General features: G+C 47.9%; 1 protein-coding gene across 12 annotated transcripts in view; it reads right to left on the bottom strand.

Annotated features, from left to right (window-relative positions):
- The window catches only part of LOC132392501 (calcium/calmodulin-dependent protein kinase type II subunit beta), a 316023-nt gene that overhangs the window by 119786 nt on the left and 177192 nt on the right, over positions 1-19045 (bottom strand). For all 12 annotated transcript variants that reach the window (XM_059966521.1, XM_059966502.1, XM_059966512.1 and 9 more), the window contains exon 5: positions 8983-9048. In XM_059966521.1, the coding sequence (XP_059822504.1) occupies positions 8983-9048 (66 nt within the window). The remainder of the gene's footprint in view (positions 1-8982; positions 9049-19045) is intronic.

Below are 19045 nucleotides of genomic sequence, written 5' to 3' on the forward strand. Positions count from 1 at the left end.
TCTGCAATTCCTTTGGATTCATCTGCTGCGTGGAGAGGGGGAGCCTGTTACATGGGCAACAGCTTGCTCTCCTTATCATACTGTCCTGTAGACAACTAGGACACTACATCCATGGTTGATCCCAACCAGTGGAGGGCCTCAATTTTGTTCAACAACTCTGCCTTGTTGAAAACCTCCATATCCATTGGTTTTCCCTCATTCCCTCCGTATGAGGGAGGTAGGAGGAGTGAGAAAGAATCCGAAAGGAGGAAGGCTGTTTCAGTTCATCTGGAGTGCTGTGGTCCTCTCATTTGAGGATGCAAGCGTGTTCACATTTAGAGCAGGTTTACTAGACCTATATAGGACCCTGGTCAGACCCCACTTGGAGTTCTGTGCTCATTTCTGGTCGCCTCACTACAGGAAGGATGTGGAAGCCATAGAAAGGGTGCAGAGGAGATTTACAAGGATGTTGCCTGGATTGGGGAGCATGTCTTATGAGAGTAGGTTGAGTGAACTTGGCCTTTTCTCCTTGGAGCGACGGAGGACGAGAGGTGACCTGATAGAAGTGTATAAGATGATGAGAAGCATTGACCTTGTGGATAGTCAGAGGTTTTTTTCCCAGGGCTGAAATGGCCAACACGAGAGGGCACAGTTTTAAGGTGCTTGGAAATAGTTACAGAGGAGATGTCAGGGGTAAGTTGTTTTTTTTTTACACAGAGAGTGGTGAGTGCATGGAATGGGCTGCCGGCAACGGTGGTGGAGACGGATACAATGGGGTCTTTTAGGAGACGTTTGGATAGGTACATTGAGCTTAGTAAAACAGAGGACTATGGGTAATCCTAAGTAATTTCTGAAGTACATGTTCGGCACAGCATTGTGGGCCGAAGGGCCTGTATTATGCTGTAGGTTTTCTATGTTTCTATGGATAGTAGGAGCATGGAGGGCTATGGTTCTGAAGCAGGTTGGTGGGAGCAGGCAGGTTAAATGGCTTTGGCAAGGATCAGATGGGCTAAAAGGCCTGTTTCTGTGCTGTACTTTTCCATGACTCTAACAGGACTTGAAATGCCAACTGTTTATGTCTGCCCATAGATGCTTCCTGACCTGCTGAATTCCTGCAGCGTTTTGTGCATGTTGCTCAAGATTTCCAGCATCTACAGAATATCCTGTGAGTCTAAAGTGGTGAGGGGTTTGGAATCCTCTTCGCAATACTTGTGCACTGTCCCTCACTCTCACGCACTGGCTCACGGACACTGATGGTCACTGTGGCGGAGCTGCCCTGCGGTCCGAGCTTCCTCTCCACCCAGCACCTCATGCCCTGGTGCCCCACAGGTGCTCCAGCCTTGTGAAACTACCACCACATCGCCTTCACGTCAAGTACTGAGAAACAAATCGAGGCTCAGGCTTCAGAGAGTGCCGGGGAGGGGCCTGCTTGGGCGCACTGCCTTTCAGGAGAGTGACTGCAGTGAAAGACACGAAGCAACATCCACGAGGGAGCCGGGAGTCCTCCCAGTGCCCTGGTCGGGTCACGTCCCTGTCTCTGGGAACTTGCTATGCCCTAATTGGCAGCCTGTTCCCTACACCACGCGAGAGAGCAGAACTTAACCCTGCTGGCTCAAAGTTACAAGAGACAGTCTACCCAGACACACACAGACAGAAGAAAATCAAACCTCAATTAGTGCTGGAGGATTTCCTGATGAGGAATTCCTACCTATTCATCCATCTCCCTTGCCGATATCACGCCAGCGATCTGTGGCACCTGTCCCATGGCTGGAATGAATTGGGAGTGGAACTCCGGGAAGGCAAAGATTCAGGGAGCCAGGACCCTGAGTCACAAAAGGGCCTGAGCACTTGGGCAGTTGGAGACAACATCAATGGCGTCATCAAGGCTTTGGATACTGATCCATTGACCCGGGTCCCTGGGCAGTTGGAACAATATCGAGGGTGTCACCAAGGTTTTAGATACCAGTCCAAATAAAGGCGGGTCTGCTAATGGGAGATTTAAAACCACAACAAGGGGGAACACTACGTGTCAAACAAAACCTCTTTATCCTTTCTCCATCACCTCCAATGTAAAACAATGGGCCATCTCCTTCTTGCCTAATGATTGTAATTAAATGTAATAACAGTGATCACTTGAGAGAAGCAGTTTTGCAGGGACTAAATTATACATTACGGTATTGGGATGGAGAGGATAACAACCTACTTGTTTCTAAACAAGGCTCTGCCAAGTAATGTGTGAAGTGGGCCAGTAGTCCTTGTACATGTTTACGTGTGCCTGTTAATGTGACTATATGTTAATGCACATTCAGCACGTGTCAATTCTCATCAGTACTGAGTGATGGTTCCTTTCACTTCTGGCTCAGTACCAGGCCAATCCATCCACAGCTTTGTGACTTGAATGGCCTTAAGAGGACCATCGCTTGGATAATTAAACAATGTCCACGATCCAGCTATTTATTTCCATTATTTCCAATTACAATAGAATATTAATGAAGGATCTTGGTCTGAAACATCAACTGTTTATTCATTTCCCTAGATGCTGCCTGGCCTGGTGAGTTCCTCCAGTGTTTTTGTGTGTGTGTTGCTCAAGATTTCTAGCATCTGCAAAATCCCAATGAAGGGTCTTGGCCCAAAACGGCAACTGTTCACTCTTTTTCATCGATGCTGCCTGGCCTGCTGATTTCCTCCAGTGTTTTGTGTGTGTGGGGCTTGGATTTCCAGCATTTGCAGATCTTCTCGTCTACCTGCAAAGTCTCTTGCATCTACATCAGAATACTGAGAGAGGTGGGAAGGGAAGGGGAGGGGAATGACCCCCTGGGGTGGATGTTCCATTAAGACATCCACCTTCCCTAGAGAGGCTGGTGTGGGCCTGTTCAAATGTTCCCACTGACTCCTTGCATCTCTCACTGGATTTTCCTACTACTAGAGTTCAGTGTTGTTTCTGAGCTATATTTATGTCTCATCTGGTTCACCGTTTAACAGAGGCAGCAAAGGTGTGAGGGAACCCTGTGTTAAAGAATCAGCAAATACCGTACACCAGAGACACAAGAGACTGCTGATGCCGGAATCTGGAGCAAAACGCAACAACCTGAAGGAAGAGCACAGTGGGTCAGGCAGCATCTATGGAAGAAACTAAACCGTCGACGTTTTAGCTCGAGATTTTTTATCTGGACTAGTGGTGCCACTGTAATCTGGTGGACTGACCTCTAACCTTGCAGAGGCTGGATGGCAACTCCTGGAGACTTCCTCATATTTGGCCCTTGACTATGACCCCACCAATGCCACCATCTGCCATGACATCACTTCACCGAAGATCTCCCCTCCAATTTACTTCTGAAGTGTTAGGTAGTCCAGATGAAGGGTTGATCAGAAACGCCAACTGCTCATTTCCCTGCACACACGCTGCCTGACCAGCTGGAGTTAGTCCAGCGGTTTGTTCTTTCACCTGGCAGAGCAGTTTGCACCCTGGGGCTCACTGAGCCACGTCAGGCTTCCACGTGAGAGACCGAGTCTGCTGGCGTTTGCTAACACCGGTGGCCCCCACCATTGTCCAGGTGGCATCTCAGAGGCTGAAGAGAAGATCATCCACTTCCAAGCCCAGTCACCAGCCAGTTCCCGCCAACACCCCGCCCCCCACTCAACAGCCCGTCACGAGTGCCCGAATCAAGGGCCTCAAGCTACGGCCATCCCATAACACACTATTTTTGCAAAGATGCAATCATTTGACGCAAGCCGGCCGCGGGCCGACGGCCACACTGCAGCACTCGACCAGGGATGGTAGGGCTCAGGAGGACAGTAGGGATGCTACGCAATCTCATCTTTTAACAAGCACAATTCCAAGACTTCACTGCCTGCCCAGCTTCCTCCGCAGGAGTGACCGCGTTGAAGACTCACTCCCCTTGGTACTGCTTTTCTTTATCTCTGCTCCGGGCCGCCTTTCCAACTACACAACAACCAAATTTTCTGTTCGGCACCTCGATCAGCGAGGTTTCGAGGGCGTCCAGGCATCAGAAAGTACCTTACTCTTCTTCCCTAGCTCACTCGCAATTAGTGAGAGAAAAAAGTCCTTTTCAGAACTTGGATCAGCACATCAAACAAGGGGAATAAAGACATAGAAAACATTCAGCAGGGAAGCTGTTAGATGTGAAGATGTGCAAACAGTAAAACACAGGAGGAGGCAGTGCTGAAGTGCATAAAGAATGAGATTTTAGTTACACAAGTAAAGAAACAGCTGGTGTGTTGTACTACCGGATTTTTAAATACTTTGTGCAAGACTTGGGGGGGGGGGGGTGGCAGCCCACACTCTCACCAATCATTCTCCTGAGAATTAATCCAAATGAAGAGGCCGTCCACACTGTCATATAGCAGGGTACCAGTCTGCAGTTTAGTCACTGGCACTGGTGGAAGTAGTGACTGAAGCAGACAGCCCCTAGTGCAGTGATCCTGTTAACATAATTCACACCTGCTTTGATTTCCTCTCCCCGGCTAAAATTAACCAGGTGCTGTGACCAAATCAGACATTCCCTCACAGATTTGCATCACCCAGTCTTCTGCAGAGAAACAGTTTAATGGGATGGACCTTGAGCGGGCAGACCCTCTGCACAAAGCCAGCAAGGTTGGCAGTGCTTTTCTAGAGTGAAACCCGACCACCCCAACTCATTAACTGAGTGCAACACAATCTCCAATTGAAACGGATGCTCCCCCACCCCAGCCCAAAGATCCGGCTACCTTATGGGACTGAGTGCATCCCTAATCATAAAGTGGAGAACAGCAACAGTCCCATTTCCCACAGTGATGCAATGCCTTAATTATATGGGACTCTGACGGACATGCTGGACAATACAGGCAGGAGACTGCACCAGTCTCTACAAGAGCCACCCAGTCAGTAGCCTCTCTCTCTCTCCCAGCTGCTCTCTCCCTAATCTCTGCCACACCCCCAAGCTTCTCGATCATATACCTCTCTGCACTCTCCCACAAGTCATCAGTGAGATGTCCATCAGATTTCAGTTAGTACATGAACCTGTGTACTAACACTCTACTTTTTACCTGCTCTTTTTGCACTACTCATTTAATTTAATTCTTTTTAATAATATGTATTTCTTATCCTCATTTATAGTTTATTATTATAGACTGTAATGTACTGCTGCCTCAGAACAACGAATTTCATGACTCTGATTCCCCCACCCCACACTCCCAAGGCAGTGCTGCATTAGGGAATGGAGGCTGTGGCTGGGTGCTGTCCACAGGTGGAAAATGCGTCCCGCCCTGGCCCTGTCTGTGTGCAGCTTCCCAACTCCCGTTCAAAGAGTTGTTTTTTCCTGGGATGCACCGCCCTGGGAATCTTCAGTTTGGCAGGTCTGGCTCCTGTACTCATTGGATTTCAGAAGGTAGGGAGGTGACCACAGAGAGATGTCAATACCCTGACAGGGAAGATGCTGGGTGTTCATTGGGTGGTCCCGAAGGGAGCATAAGACCATCAGTTATAGGAGCGGATCTAGGCCATTCAGCCCATCAAGTCTGCACTGCTGATTTATTTTCCTTCTCAACCCCATTCTCCTGCCCTCTCCCCGTAACCTTTGCCACCCTCACTAATCAAGAACCTACCAACCTCTGCTTTAACTTTACCCAATGACCTGGCCTCCTCAGCCATACGTGGCAATAAATTCCACAGATTCACCATCCTCTGGCTAAAGAAATTCCTCCTCATTTCTGTTATAAAGGGACACCCCTCTATTCTGAGGCTGTGCCTTCTGGTCCTAGACGCTCCCATTATCTGAAACATTCTCTCCACTCTTTCAAAACCTTTAAATGTTCCACAGGCTTCAACAAGATCCCTTCTTGCTCTTCTGAACTCCAGCGAGTACAGGCACAAAGCCACTCTCATAAACCTCCTCTGGACCATCTCCAGTCCCAACATTTCTGAGCCTCTAAATTGCCCACAATGTTCCAAGTGCAGTCCCACCAATATTTTATAAAGCCTCAGCATTACAACCTTGCTTTTATATTCTAGCCCTGAAATGAATGCTGACATTCCATTTGTCTCCCTCACCTCCAACTCAACATGCAAGTTAATTTTCAAGGAATCCTGCACGAGGACTCCAAAGTCCCTCTGCGCTTCTGATTTCCAAAGTCGCTCCTCATCTGGAAAACTGTCTCTCCGTCTATTCCTTCTACATGGCAATACACTTCCCTCCACTGCACTCAACATTTGAGTCATTCTTCCCGGACTGAGATGAAGAGGAATTTATTTGAGGTCACTGGGATTAGTTAACACACGCTTGCTTGAAGATGTTGAGTCATCAGGTAATTTTTTTTTATATATAGACGAAGGAACTTGGGAAGAAGTTGGGAATGTGGACTGGGCATGATTATGCAGCAGAGACCCAAATCTCATCTCTTATGCTAAGCCCGTGAACACCTATCCAACACTGACAACTGAATCCTACGCTCTGCAGACCTGAGTGAATCAGAGGGAGGGTTGTCTGAGTTTCAGCTGAGTGGAAGAGGAATGGGTCGAGCTCCAAGGCCGTTGTTATACAAGCAAGAGGCGGGGGTGAGGGAGAAGTGGACATCCTTCATACACAGCACAGAGGTGTGATCTTCTACTCTGCTCCCGTGCCCCATTCAGCACTTCTCTTCCTCTTCCCACTCGTACAGTTGAGAACCCAACTTCATCAATCACCGAGCACTCAGTGGGTGCCACGGTAATGTACCGGCTAGCGCAACACTATTACGGTTCGGGGCATTGGAGTTCAGAGTTCAATCCCGGCGTCCTCTGCAGGGAGTCTGCACCTCCTCCCGGTGGAACACGTGGGTCTCCTCTGGGTGCTCCGGTTTCCTCACGCAGTCCAATGACGTACCGGTCAGTAAGTTGATTGGTCATTGTAAATTGTCCCGAGGTTAGGTTAGGGTTAATCAGAGGTTGCCGGGGGTTACTGGGCAGCACAGCTCGAAGGGCCGGGAGGGCCTAATCCCCGCTGTATCTCTAAATAAAGTAATGCAACTGCATTGTGGCTAACAGCCCTCTTCACTTCCTGGTCTCAGCATGGAAAGCCCCATCGGGATGTCTTATTTTTTAAATTCACCAAAGCAACAACAGTTCAATTGATGTGGCCAAATCTGTCCCAGGTCCTCCTCCTCCTTCCTACCTTACTCTCAGTGCTATCGTGGCCAATCAGAACGGCTCTACCCATAATTAGCCTTCAGAGCACACTTTGGTTTTAAATCATCGACAAAACATTATTAATTTTACTGAAGTTCCTCCACAGTGATTTATCTGGGCAGGTTGCACTGAGCAGATGTGTGTCATGAAGCCTAGATCAGTTCCCCAACTCGCTCCACCGCTAAACAGGATCACTGCTTTCGACAGAAAATTACAACCAAAAATACAAGTTGTTCCACAGACATCATGGCTTTTCCTGCCTTCAGTAATTTGACCTTCCTCTTGATAGAATTGAATGTAGGTGAACAGTGTGGGAGATTGGGGAATGTTTTATTTAATACTGCATTTTGACCTTGTACCTCTCCGATATCTGACTGTCTGATATATCTGATAGTCTGACTGTGATGCTGACTTGTTAAGATGAGAAAGTTAGGCTGAGCCTTCTGCTCGTAACCTGCCAATTCAAGCCTCATGTTACAACAGCAGCAAACCCTGTGATTCACTGAACGTCCCTGTGGGGCAGACACGTTCATCGCACTGATGGTGAATCAGATCTGTGAGACATAGGCCAATCAGCCCATCGCATTTGTTCCTCAATTCACATCATGGCTGATTTATTATCCCTCTCAAACCCATTCTCCTGACTTCTCCCTGTAACCTTTGACACCCTCACTAATCAAGAACCTATCAACCTCCTCTTTAAAAATACTCAATATTTGTTTACACAGCTGTTTGTGGCAATGAATTCCACAGATTCACCACCCTCTCATCTCTGTTCTAAATGGACATCCTTCTATTCTGAGGCTGTGCCCTCTGGTCCCAGACTCACTATAGAAAGCATCCTCTCCACATCTACCCTATCAAAACCTTTACTGAAACAGGTTTCAATGAGATACCCTCTCATTCTTCTAAACTCATTCAGATCCCCAGGCACCAAAAGTATGATACAGCTTTCTGCAGGATATCATAGCATTCAATGGGTCTGTGAGAACACGGAGCAATTACTCACTGACAGGAACGTGACTGAGCACTCTTCCCCTTAGTCAGCATTTCAGATCTCTCACGTACACCAGGGTACAATGAAAATCCTTGCTCACGCCTGCTGGCTAACCGGGGAAAGCTCGCAACCACTGGAGGGCCAAGCTGTTTGTAGGATGGACTCCAGTTTAGCTCACGGATGAAGACCGGCAGCTTTGACGTTTAATTTGCTCCATGTTTCCTCTGCCCTTTGGCTCACAGCGTTGTGGCAACCTTTTAACCTAATCCGCCACCCCTCCCTCCCCCACGTTCTGTCAGAGTTTGGCATCAATGCAGGAGGCCGGCTCTGAAGGGGGGAGACCTTTTCTCCGACAAAGGACCATCAATTTTCCCTTCGATTCTTTCTGCCACCAACCTACGCCAGCGGCCAATTAATCCACTTCGGAAGGAAATCGGAGTGCTCAGGTAAAGGCGAATGTCCTGGGGTTGGGATCGAACTTGCGTCAGTGAAGCAGCAGCCCCGAGTTCAGACTCTCAGCTGCTGGAGGGCTTGGGATTGGATAAAGGGGAAGGTACCAGAGTCTCAAACCCTGAGATCCGATTAAACCCAGTGTTCTGCGCAGGGGTGAAACCTTCCCTTCCCTGTCCCTGCCTCACTCACATCGGGCAGTGCATCGCACCAGTGACCAGCACTGAGCATCAGTTCCTGCTGTACTTGTGGTGGGGCTCAGGCACTTCACAACACCTGGGGGGGATTTGAATGCCTCTCTGCTGCACCCTGTACAGCCATGATGTCTGCGGTACAAGCTACTCTGAAGCACCTGAAAGGCTCTAGGTGAGGGGTGACTGACAAAACAACTTACCTTGCATCTGCTTCACTGTAGTACTCTCTGGCTACGATATCTTCAAACAATTCACCCCCGGTCACCCTGCAGGAGACAGAAACGGGCATTTAGCACTTTGTAAATATTCACGTGGTTTTTTTTTTACCTCTGTTTTGGCTCTGGGCTCCGCAATGCAGAATGGAGATCAGGGCCGCGTAGAGAAGACTTAGCAGCTTCCCAACAGAGACGCAATGCTTCAGTCATGCAGAGAATAAGTTTCCTCTCTTCAAACCAGAGTCAGGAACAGGACTGTCATTTGTCCAAAGACTGCCCACTGACCACCAAACCTCTTGACAAGAAGGTGGGTTAACTTTCTTCCAAACAACACTTAATCTCCTCTTAACCCTCTGAAACATTGCTAATGTAACTGGGACTGATTAGTTAGTTAGCTTACAAAGGAGACAGCGCAGCTTCAATGGGCTGACTGACCTTTTCTGCTCCTGTAGCAAAGCAGAACTAACACACAATTCACAAACTCGGTGAAGCGGAACGCAGATACCAACCGTACGTAACGCAAGCCGTTTCATTTTACTACCTGAGTGACAGTAGTGTGGCAGAGGTGTACCAATGATCTGTTAACTCTTCTGCACTTCCCAGTCACCGACAGCGATGCTTCCTGATTCTCTGTGTCGCTATGTGGGATGGAGTTACTTGGCAGCTGACTGATTCAATCCCTCCCCCCACTCCCACACCCCCCCCCCCAAGAACTTTTGTGGAGTCTGACCCAGTGAAGCGTCACCATAACCTGTCCTCGTCTCGGGCAGGCTCCCAGGATACGACAGAGGATACTCTGTATTACAGTCACCACGACCAATCATTTATTGATTTGTTGGTTTAGAGATAAGGTGTGGAACAGACCCTCCCAGCCCTACAAGCCACACCACCCAGCGACCCACCAGCTGAAGCCTATTTACAATGACCAGCTAACCTCCTAACCGATACGTCTTCCGACTGTGCGAGGAAATGGGAGCACCCAGATAAAACCCGTACACACAGAGGAAGAACGTTCAAACTTTCTTACACGGGAACTCCAAACCCTGAGCTGTAATATGTTACCCTGGTGCCCCATGGCATTACTTGGTAGCTGACTGCCCCCCCCAACCCCAAACTTTTGTGGAAGGGTAACAAGGTCCTGACCTTGTCTCGGGAAAGCTCCCAGGATACGACAGAAGATGCACTGTATAACAGACTCTACGACCAGTGATGTTGGGATACCGGTACACAGCATGTTCAACACACAAAATGAACATGTCAAAGTGAAGGCAGACAACAACTGCAGCAGGATACTAGACACTGGCATACTAGTCCAGCTGCAGAGACTCCGAGGAGGAGTGACTTGGGCATTCACTGAAAAGCCAACAGGGGCTGCTGGCACTGGCCGGAGAGAGGTCCTTGTGCAGCCAGCACCTGAATGAGATTCCAAAACGGGAAAGCACAGACCAGAAGTATCCCGGAGCCCAGCCTGGCATCGCTACCACAGAGCTGCTTGGCAAGAACTGGCTGGAGCGAACAAACAAGGTAAAGTACAAAATTGGGATTGTGGGTGGAATGCTCCCTCTCATGGGCAGACAGGAGTCTGGAGATGAGCTGTGAAGTGCTTTGTGGTGTTGTGTTGTGGGCCAGTACCCCACAAATCTGTTTGTGCGTCACCTGAACCACCTTCCATTCTACCTGGAGACTGTGAGGTGTCACATCCAACAGGTCTCCCAACACAAAGCCCCAAGTGTCATGATGTGCCAAGATTTTATCCACCCCTGGCCTTGCTGCCAACCAATGTTCCATTCATAGAACAGCAGAGCACAGTATAGGCCCTTCAGCCAACCTTTTAATTTAATCTAACCCTTCTCTCCTACATGACTCTCTATTTTTCTATCATCCGTGTGTCTACCTAATGCATCTGCCTCCACCACTACCCTCAGCTGCACAGTCCACCTTCTGTGTAAAAGATCTTAACTCCGACACTCCCCCTAATCTTCCCTCCAATCATCTTCAACTTTGCCCCCCATGTAGTAGCCATTTCTGCGCTGCAAAAACATCCCTGGCTGTCCACTCGATCTATTCCCTTTTCATCTTGTACCCCTCTATCATGTCACCATGTCAATTGGGCCTGTTCTTTGTTGAAAAGTTTCTGCTAAGAAACACTTTCAACCACAAGTCTAACAAGAAGGGGTCAGCATGAAACATCCTGCAAAAGGACACAGCACATCCCGTGGGCCTGTTTTCCCAAGCAGACAGGCGAAGTCACTCAGCAGAACACCTCGTCGCCAGAGCACAATGACAAGACCGGGCCTCATTCTTCTGGCAGTTGAGGGATCCCTCCTGTCAGGTGCTTTAAGGACAGAGTCAAAATCCCAATGGAATCCGTGCTGATGACAGCAAGAGCGAGAAGGAAATACCACCATCTCTTTGTTTGCTCAATCAAAGATCTGGAGGATGCAAATGTCTCTGAGGTTCACGCCGAACAGATCTCTGATCTGCGGGCTGTTCCCAGGGACACATACTGAGACAAATATCAGGTGCTGCATTGGCGAAAGATGCAAACCGTGCTGGTCTTGCAGAGTGTGGAGTTATCTGTAAGAGAATGCCGCTGACCCATGCTGCAGGTGTACGTGCAGAGGGACGCACTGAAGCTCGGCGCGGCCAGGGTAAAGGTCCTGTGGCAGAGTACCACAGCTGAGAGTCCAGCCATCGTTCACTAGCCAGTGAGAAGCTACGCTGTGTGTCACAGCCTCTCAGAAGTGTGCAACGCTTCATGGGGGACATTAAGGAGAAAACAAGAGTGGTAATAGCACACTGTACCAGAACAAAATTGATTTGATGGTACAGCCAGTGTTTGTATTGGATTTCCTGTATAAATTTTTATGAATAACATATATTTTAGAAGTAAAAACAGGGCTGCATTGTTAAAAGTAACATCTCACCAACGCTGTTTAATTTTCACAACAATCCTCACCATCCACACGTTATGAATTGACATTTTGACTGCCCTTACTGAAGTGACTTGGATCGGAATGGAGGCACACTGATTACTACATCTGCAGTTAGGATTAACATCGGTGGAGAAGTCCGTGGCAAAGGGGATGAAAAGCTCATTAATCAGTTAGATAGCTGGGTGGAGCTGTGGCAGAGTTTTACCAGACAAATGTGTGATGAGGCGCTTTTAGATGTCAGGGCATCTACAGCAAATGGTAGGGGACCTGGGGGATTTTGCTGTACTGAGGGACTTCGGGGTGCAAGTTCACAGCTCCCTGAAAGTGGTGGTAGAGGGTGGATAGGGCACGAAGAGTGCTTCCCTCCATAGGCCGAGGCATTATGTACAAGAGTTAGGATGTCATGTTGCAACTGTACCAAACACTGACCATACGGCACCCTATTATCGGGTGGACATGGTCACATCAGAAACAATGCAGAAAGGGATTCCGCTAGGACGTGGCCAGCAATGAACAGCCTTACTTATAACCAGAGATTGGCGATGTTGGAACCCAGCAGGCAGAGGGATGACCTCAGAGATTTATGCAATCATGATGAACACAGACAAGTCAGGTGGTCAGATCTTTTCCCAGGACAGGGGAGTCCAGAACCAGAAGGCACAGGTTTAAGGTGAGCGGGGAGAAATTCGGAGGAGGTTTGAGGGGCATGTTTTCCTCAAAGAGGCTGGTGAGGCAAATACAATCACAACTTTTAAACGGTGTTTGGGCGGCAGAGCTCAGACAGTAAGTTGAGGAAGGATATCAGCCCAGGCAGGGAAACAGGGCCAGTGTAGATAGGACCACGGTCAGCATGCATGAGGTGAGCGGAAAGGGCCTGTTTCTGTGCCATACGGCTCTACGACAGTTTGAGGAGCAACGATAACCACTTCCCTCTTCATAGCACTGTCCCACATAATCACAGGAGCTGCAACACGTGCAAAGTTACCTTTTCCCTTCCCCAACATCCTTCCAGTAAAACTGCCATTTACTTCTTCTTTAGCATGCTGTAGTCTCCTCTAATGATGGAGACTGTGGCCTCTTTGCAGAACACATTGCAGGGGGTGTTACCTCAAACAGCCTGTCCCTTTTAATTCTGCCTACCACTCCGATCTTCATCTTTGGTCCCCCAACATGGTTACAAAGCCCAAAATATCTTTGGGGAATAACACCTCACCTTCCGACAGCAAGCTTCTTACAAGCAGCCATTCCAACCTTGAACTACACACAAACAATAGTTTGAATTTCACAGGAGTGGCACCAGGACCTTGAGTCCATCTTGACCATTCAACAGGATTGTGGCTAATGTTCTACCTCAACTCCACTGTCCAGTCCAATCCCCATATCCCAAGATTCCAGAGTAAAGGATGATAGTCAAGCAATAAGAGAATAGACTGATCACTCCAACTAAGGTGGAGCATGGTGCTCATGTAAGCTAGTCCCATCTGGTCCCTATCACGCTAAACCTTTCCCATTCACGTACGTGACCAAGTATCCGTCCATTCAGAACTCTGCCAACCTCTGTTTGAAGTGGCATCAGCACTAGAACCCCCGTAGACTCTGGGATGGAGAACTGCAGCCAAGAGTCACCACTCACATTTGAACCTTAAATCATCTACCTCTTATTTAGGGACCATGACAGATGGTTCCGGACTCCTTAGTCAGGGAAACCTCCTCTCGGCCTTTTTGTCTGTTCCAAACGAGGTTGCCTCTCATGCCTCTGAAGTCTAGAGAACAGGGGTCAAGGCTATTCAATCTCTCCCATGACAGATCTATCAGTCCACTCACTCTAGAGCAGGGGTACCCAACGCTTTATACGTCATGGACCAATACCATTAAGCAAGGGGTCTGTTCCCCAGGTTGAAAATCTCTGATGTAGACCAAAAATATCCCTTGTAAGGTTAGGAGAGAAAAAAAACTATAGATCCCTACCCAGGTATGTGCACAAACCCACCTGTAATACAAACCAATTCTGCCTTGCTAACCGCCTGCTGCACCTGTTAATTTTCACTGGCTCATATACAAGAATTCTCAAGTTTCCCGGCACATCGCCATTCCCAGCCTCTCACCATTTCTGGGCTTTCCACTGAAGTGGGATTCCTCCTGGTTTCCCACACTGTGCTCCACCTGCCACACTGTTGCCCACTCACTCAGCTTGATATCCTCACCCTTCCTCATATTCCCACAGCGATTCAAGTCGGCAGCAAACTTGGAGATGCTGTACATGGTCCCATCTGCCAAGTCACGGAGTCAAACTGTGAACAGCTTGTATTCACATATCACACAGCCAATTCAGCAAAGAACTAGTTTATTCAAAGCCTGTTTTCTATCTGTTAACCCAATTCTCAACCCTGGTCACCAACTCCACATTCATTAATTTTGATCAGGTTCTGTAAGGTTGCCATAGCTGGGGAGTAGTAGGGGATGAATTCCCACTACCTACTAAATGCTCCCAGTGATCTGTGTCTCTAATAGCCTCAGACGACCAAGACCAGTTCCTGGCCTTCGCGTGTGGCTTTGCTACTAATCCCAGCAGAACCATTTCCACTGACAGAAGAAGTGGAAAAGGTGGGTTACTGGTGCTTTAAAACCAGTTGCTTTGGGCAGATGGAACTCGTCAGCCATGGTTGGCAGCTCAATTACGAGGACACAAACTCTGATCTCAGCCCTAGGCTGCCTCTGGCTACAGCCACCCATGGAAAAGGCTTCAGGAGTAAACCCCGAGGAAATATCCGGAGCGGAACTCCCTAAGGCAGTCCTACGCTGAGTTCAGCGCTGACTGGCAATGCCAGTGATGCCAAGTGGTACTGCTCTCTGCAATTCCTTTGGATTCATCTGCTGCGTGGAGAGGGGGAGCCTGTTACATGGGCAACAGCTTGCTCTCCTTATCATACTGTCCTGTAGACAACTAGGACACTACATCCATGGTTGATCCCAACCAGTGGAGGGCCTCAATTTTGTTCAACAACTCTGCCTTGTTGAAAACCTCCATATCCATTGGTTTCCCCTCATTCCCTCCATATGAGGGAGGTAGGAGGAGTGAGAAAGAATCCGAAAGGAGGAAGGCTGTTTCAGTTCATCTGGAGTGCTGTGGTCCTCTCATTTGAGGATGCAAGTGTGTTCACATTTAGAGCAGGTTTACTAGACCTATATAGGACCCTGGTCAGACCCCACTTGGAGTTCTGTGATCATTTCTGGTCGCCTCACTACAGGAAGGATGTGGAAGCCATAGAAAGGGTGCAGCGGAGATTTTCAAAGATGTTGCCTGGATTGGGGAGCATGCCTTATGAGAACAGGTTGAGTGAACTCGGCCTTTTCTCCTTGGAGCGACGGAGGATGAGAGGTGACCTGATAGATGTGTATAAGATGATGAGAGGCATTGATCGTATGGATAGTCAGAAGCTTTTTCCCAGGGCTGAAATGGTTGCCACAAGAGGATACAGGTTTAAAGTCCTGGGGAGTAGGTACAGAGATGTCAGGGGTAAATTTTTTACTCAGAGAGAGTGGTGAGTGCATGGAACGGGCTGCCGGTATCGGTGGTGGAGGCGGATACAATAGGGTCTTTTAGGAGACGCTTGGATAGGTACATGGAGCTTAGAAAAATAGAGGGATATAGGTAAGCCTAGTAATTTCTGAGGTAGGGACGTGTTCGGCACAACTTTGTGGGCTGCAGATCCTGTATTGTGCTGTAAGTTTTCTATGTTTCTAATGGCTGGGTTATCTTAGGGCTGGTTTGGACAGGGCAGGCTTGTATCTGTGTGGTTTAGAAGATAGGAATTAACAATTGAGATCAAAAGATCCTATGGGGGTTTTGTAGATCTGGATGGGATTACATAATGAGGGAACATTTAGAACTGGGAGGGGGTGAGGACAGAGTGTCATAGTCTAAAATTAGTAAGGGGCTGCCTATCGAAAGCAGAGATCTCTCTGAGGGCGGTGAGTCATTGGAACTCTCTTTGTTAAAGGGTGCTGAAGCAGAATCTTGGAATATTTTAAGGCAAAGTGATAAACAAGTTGGTGAAAGGTTGCTCTGGGTAGATGGGGGGGGGGGTTACGAGGCAGGACGAGGAGGTGGTGTTGCGAGTCAGACGGAGATCAGGATTGCGAGGAGGATGGCAGCTAAGTGAGTCGATGCAGGTGGGCAGAATGGTCAAATATGCTTGCCAAGCCAACTGGGGAATGTAGCTCACATCCCTGGCATTTGTTTGTAAAACATTTTATGACATTTGCTATAGGTGGTGAGGGTCGAGGCGATGGATCTGTGCTGTTCCTCAGAACAACTCTGCCACAACCGGTGGGGTGCAAGTGACGGATCTGTACTGGTCTTCAGACCAACTTTGTGCCACAACCAGTGGGGTGCAAGTGACGGATCTGTATCGATCTTCAGACCAACTTTGTGCCACAACCAGTGGGGTGCAAGTGACGGATCTGTACTGGTCTTCAGACCACTTTGTGCCACAACCGGTGGGGTGCAAGTGACGGATCTGTACTGGTCTTCAGACCACTTTGTGCCACAACCGGTGGGGTGCAAGTGACTGATCTGTACTGATCTTCAGACCACTTTGTGCCACAACCAGTGGGGTGCAAGTGACTGATCTGTACTGATCTTCAGACCAACTCTGTGCCACAACCGGTGGGGTGCAAGTGACGGATCTGTACTGATCTTCAGACCAACTCTGTGCCACAACTGGTGGGGTGCAAGTGACGGATCTGTACTGATCTTCAGACCACTTTGTGCCACAACCGGTGGGGTGCAAGTGACTGATCTGTACTGATCTTCAGACCAACTCTGTGCCACAACCGGTGGGGTGCAAGTGACGGATCTGTACTGATCTTCAGACCAACTCTGTGCCACAACTGGTGGGGTGCAAGTGACGGATCTGTACTGGTCTTCAGACCAACTTTGTGCCATAACTCTGCAGTACAGAGTCTGCTGTACTGAATTCTCCTGCTGACTGTAACAAGAATGAATTGATCAGACAGATGAGATGGGACAGCAGCACTAAACATCTTCATTCCTTGAGAGAGAACACGTCTGCAATTTGAAAACGAATGACCTGTCAGGAACACCATATAACGTTGACATATGCCTGAAGTTTATATGAAAATTGTACTCTTTCACTCTTACTGCAGAACCCGTTAACCGGATTTAAAACCTTCTGCCCACGAGGACTCAAAAGACTGCAGACACAGGAATCTGAAGCAAAAAAAAAAACTGCTGGAAGAACTCAGCAGGTCTGGCAGCATCTGTGGAAGGGAAAAGGAATGTGTTAATGCCTCGGGTCAAGACTCTGCACCAGATCCTGCAACACGTATGGCGTTTTGAAGGAATGTCCATAGCTGCTCGGCACAAGTACAGAGAAGGAGCTCTCAGAGGCTCGGTAGCGTAGCAGTTAGTGCGACGCCATTACAGCTTGGGACATCAGAGTTCAGAGTTCAATCCCAGTGTCCTCTGTAAGACCTCCCAGAGGAATGTTTGGACTTCCTCCACACGCTCCAGTTTCCTCCCACAGCCCAGAATCGGCTATTGTAAATTGTCCCATGATCAGGTTAGGGTTAAATCCTGATTGTCAGGGGCTGCTAAGTGGCTTTGCTTCTCAATGCTGTGTCTCTAAATAAAATTTTAAAAAGTACTAGACTTACAACATTATTACAGTCCTTTTACTGCTCACCACCCACTTCATCATCAATTACAGGAAAACTTACCCTTTGCCAGTGCACGAGTATGTAAGCAGCCCACACTAACAGGGGTGATGGCTCAACAAGACACTTTTGGAAACATTTATAAATATTTATGCTTGGAAGTTGCAAGTTTAATCATCAAAATCGGCTTAAGCACAAGTGATATGCAGACAAAATGACAGATTTTATGAGAACAAAGCATTTCTGACAGAGCTCTCTCTCCCACTCTTCACATCCCAACCTTAACCCTTCACCTGTATTTTCCCTCCTGAAACTTGTACATACACAAAGTCTGCAATCATTTCATAACACACAGCCATAATTTTAATCATATAAAATTGAGAAAAAGTACCTTTCTTCAAGGCTTTCACTGAAGATAGATTCATTTCTGAAATCATTTATTTAGAGATACAGCTCAGAATTGCCCCTTTTGGCCCTTCCAGCTGCACCCCCAGCAACCCCTGATAACCCCCTATTCAACCCTAACCAAATCATGGGACAATTATCAATGACCAATTAACCTAGTAACCAGTAGGCCCTTGGATTGTGGGAGGAAACTGGAGCATCTGGGGAAAACCCATGCATTCCACAGGGAGAACATACAAACTCCTTACAGACTTTGGGAATGAACACACGGAACTCCAATACCCCGAGCTGTAATACCACTGCACTAAATGCTATTTTACTATAGTGCTCCGTCAGGGATTTGATACAAAACTGGGGTTTTTAAATTGATGCATCAAGGATTTCCACAGCAGTGCTTTCTCCTGGATTTCTTTGTGCATATAATTGAGAGCAATGATCACTTTGGCAAAGGAGAGCCTTGTGTACTCAAATGTATCCATTCTCATTCAACTATTGAGCACTGCAACAAGAAAGGAGCATCCATCACAACGACGCCCCCCTCCCCAACCACCACCCAGGCCAGGCTCTCTTCTTGCTGCTACCATTGGCCAGGAGGTACCAGAGCCATAGGTCCACACCACCAGGTTTGGGGACAGCTATTACCCTACCAACCATCAGCATGGGTACATACACTCACCTCAATTCTGAACTGATTACACAACTTGCAGACTCACTTTCAGGAACTTGACAACTTACTTTCTCAGTATTATTCATTTTTATTTCCACAGTTTTGCACTTCGGTTGCTTATTCCTCCTTGTTTTAAGGACAGTTTTCCATAAATTCTATAGTATTTCTTAATTTTCCTGTATATATACAAACTTGGATTATAAATTTACTTTGAACATCCAGCTAGAAATGAATTAAGATTCTTGCCCAACCCCGATCCTCATCACATTCTACAGGGGTTGTACTGAGAGCATCCTGAGCAGCTGCATCACTGCCTGGTTCGGAAATTGCACCATCTCGGATCACAAGACCCTACAGCGGA

The sequence above is a fragment of the Hypanus sabinus genome, chromosome 1 (assembly GCF_030144855.1).
Source record: "Hypanus sabinus isolate sHypSab1 chromosome 1, sHypSab1.hap1, whole genome shotgun sequence".
NCBI classification, from domain to species: domain Eukaryota; kingdom Metazoa; phylum Chordata; class Chondrichthyes; order Myliobatiformes; family Dasyatidae; genus Hypanus; species Hypanus sabinus.